This window comes from Dioscorea cayenensis, chromosome 5 (assembly GCF_009730915.1).
Source record: "Dioscorea cayenensis subsp. rotundata cultivar TDr96_F1 chromosome 5, TDr96_F1_v2_PseudoChromosome.rev07_lg8_w22 25.fasta, whole genome shotgun sequence".
Lineage (NCBI taxonomy): Eukaryota > Viridiplantae > Streptophyta > Magnoliopsida > Dioscoreales > Dioscoreaceae > Dioscorea > Dioscorea cayenensis.
This window is the reverse complement of record NC_052475.1, coordinates 5,478,962-5,482,037: the sequence shown is the minus strand read 5'-3', so window position 1 is coordinate 5,482,037 and position 3,076 is coordinate 5,478,962. Positions and strand designations below refer to the sequence as shown.

The following is a 3,076-nucleotide window of genomic DNA, read 5'->3' as shown; positions in this document are numbered from 1 at the left end:
TCAGAATGCAGAAAATGAAGGGCTAGTTTTTGAAGAACATGAAGATTATGATGCAAATGGAGAATCAATGGAGGCCAATAATGAAGAAGAAGGATATGATCACATATCGCTCAGAGGATTTAGAAGTTTTGAAGATATTTATGCAAGATGCAATATGGCTAATCTAGAACCAACCACTTGTTATGAAGCCTTACAGTCAGAAGTTTAGAGAAATACAATGGAGGAAGAGCTCAGAATGATTATGAAGTATAACACATGGTTGCTTGTAAACAAACCAGTTGGAAAGAAAATTTTAGGAGTTAAATGGGTGTTGAAGCTTAAACTAAATCCAGATGGGTCATTAAATAAACATAAAGCAAGTCTTGTTGTGAAAGGCTATTCACAGTAGGTTGGAATAGATGTTTTTGATACATTTGCACTAGTGGCAAGATTGGATACAATTCGATTGTTGCTGGCCATAGATGCTCAAAAGGGTTAGTCTATTTATCAAATGAATGTTAAATTTGCTTTTTTTTTTTGAATGGGTACTTAAATGAAGACATTCATGTTTATCAGCCTAAAGTTTTTGAGAAAGCTGGTGAAGAAGAAAAGGTATACAAGCTTCAAAATGCTTTATATGGATTAAGACAAGCTCTGATAGCTTGATACAGTAGGCTAGATAGTAACTTGATGGATATTGGGTTCAGTAAGAGCTTAAATGTTGCCACATTGTATGTAAAGTATGCAAAGAGCAGTGGAAGTGATATGTTAATTGTATTAATTTATGTTGGTGATATACTGATAATAGGAAACAAAGAAGCTGAAGTTGAAGATATCAAAGGCAGGATGAGGTCTGTTTTTGAGATGAGTGATCTCGGGAAGATGGCCTATTTCTTAGGAATGGAGGTGCACCAATGGGAGCAAGGCATTTTTAATCATTAGAGAAAATTTGGTGAAGAATTATCAACCAAGTTTTTCATGGAAAATAGTAATGCAGTTTGTACTCCATTTGCTGTTGGAGAAGAGTTAGTCAAGGATGATGGAACATTTTACTATTTTAGATAAATGGGAATATTTATAGAAGCTTAGTTTGAAGCCTTTTATATTTATGTGCTACCATGTCAAGCATTGTTTTTTTAGTCAATTATCTTTCAAGATTCATGCAAACTCCAGTTGAGAAGCATTTCAAAGGAGCAAAGAGGGTTGTTCGCTACATCAAGGGTACAACTAACTATGGAATAAATTATGGTAATGCTACATCAGTGAAATTACTTGGTTTTTCAAATGGTGACTGGGCCGGAAATGATGAACATATGAAGAGCATATCAGGGAGTTGTTTTACTGTGGGAACTGGAGTAATCACCTGGCGTTCAAAGAAACAAGGACTAGTGGCTCAATCAACAGCAGAAGCTGAGTACATTGGCCTTTTTAAGGCTATCAAACAAGCTATTTAGCAGAGGAAATTAATGAATGATTTATCTTTTGACACATCTAAAGCTACTACCATCTTATCTGACAATTGTGTAGCAATATCTATTATTAGAAACCCAGTCCTACACAGAAAACCAAACATAATAAAGTTAAGTATCATGTTGTACGCTAGCTATTATGAAGAAAAGAAGTAAAGATTATTTTCTCTTGCACAGAAGAACAACTGGCTGATGTGTATACTAAGCCCTTAAACAAGAACAGATTTGAAATACTTAGAAAAAGGCTTGGAGTATGCATATTGAGCCCAAGGAGGAGATTGAAGGCTAATGAAGACATGTGAGTCACTTGGAGTAGTAACTCAGAAAGTTGTGGCCTCAACTGCAGCTAGTGTTAATGTCTTCAGTGGTAGTTTATGCAAGTAATTAGTGTCAGTAATTGGTAGTTATTTTCTCCGAACATGGGTGTAGTGAGTGAGTTATTGGTCATGTATGCAGTTATGTTGTTGGGGTATGATTGTAGTTCACTGAGTTGAATAAGTTGAATTATATGTGAGTGTTTTCCATATATCAACATACACTCTTTGTGTTGAATCTCACACCTAGCTATTGTTCTGTTAGTGCTGATGTTGTCTTGGTTGGTTAAAGCTCTAAAGTGTATGTTCAGATGTAGGTTTGATTTGCTAATTTTTCTTTGTGGCTACTAAACTCCTGCCACTATTGTGAATGTATAGCTTGTTATAGCAGGAGTGAATGCTTATGCTATATGGGATGGTTTATGAGAGGGATGTTTAATGTATAGTTTTAAGTAATTAGACCTTGGTAATGATAGGATTCTAGGGTTTATAATTCTTAATTTTTAGTATTGTTGACTGATAATTGTATTTCAACTCACTTAGTATCCAATTTTCGGACTGTGCGCATATATGCTTGTGTGTGTGTGTGTGTGTGTATATATATATATAAGTTTTAGCTTTGATTTGGATGATAATTTTCACATTTTAGCCCCTATAGAAGTTGATACATTGCCTACATGGCTACACGTGTTCTTCTAATGCATGCTTAGGTGCATATAGTTATATATATATAAATATATCATGTGTTGGCCTACAATCATTTGTTGCTTAGAGATTTTAGTATGTTGATGTTGAATCTTCATTTTCTTTTCCTTGTTCATGTTCCTATTATTATTATTATTATTATTATTATTATTATTATTATTATTATTTATAATAATGACCAATGTACGACTGAAATTGAAGGGTGGTCCTCAGCCTTACAATTTCTTTCATATTGATAACCTTTGAAGTTTAGATTATTTTTTTGGGCTTGACGAACCTTGTTTTGATAATAAACCAACTAAACTCTAGATCTATTTTTTTGTATATATATATGTGTGTGTGTGTATAGTTAGAAGGGGTTAGCTTTTGGCCTATCACGGAACCAGAACTTACCGATAGGGGGGGCTGAAGTGAAAGTGTAAAAAAATTATCAAATAAAATAATTATCTACAGTAAAAAAATAGTTCAATAATATAACTACAATTTGAATATACCTATAGTGAAAAAAAGAACATTAACTATAATTTGAACTACTATTGTTGTCATGATGTATCTAACTAAAAAAAACAATTATGTTCAACTAAACAACTAAACAATCATTCAAGCACT

General features: G+C 33.3%; 1 protein-coding gene across 1 annotated transcript; it reads left to right on the top strand.

Moving 5' to 3' along the window:
• Window positions 1-669: 669 nt before the first annotated feature.
• LOC120259917 (secreted RxLR effector protein 161-like) lies at window positions 670-1,433 on the top strand. Its single transcript, XM_039267376.1, has 2 exons — window positions 670-904; window positions 1,120-1,433. The coding sequence occupies exons 1-2, from the start codon at window positions 670-672 to the stop codon at window positions 1,431-1,433; spliced, it is 549 nt and encodes a 182-aa protein (XP_039123310.1).
• Window positions 1,434-3,076: the final 1,643 nt, after the last annotated feature.

What these genes read in the sequence shown, in the direction of transcription:
- LOC120259917 (XM_039267376.1), top strand. Translation starts at nt 670, where the DNA reads ATGGATATTGGGTTCAGTAAGAGCTTAAATGTTGCCACATTGTATGTA. An exon ending in GGTGCACCAATGGGAGCAAG is followed by an intron (nt 905 to 1,119) that starts GCATTTTTAATC and finishes TTGTTTTTTTAG; the next exon opens with TCAATTATCTTTCAAGATTC.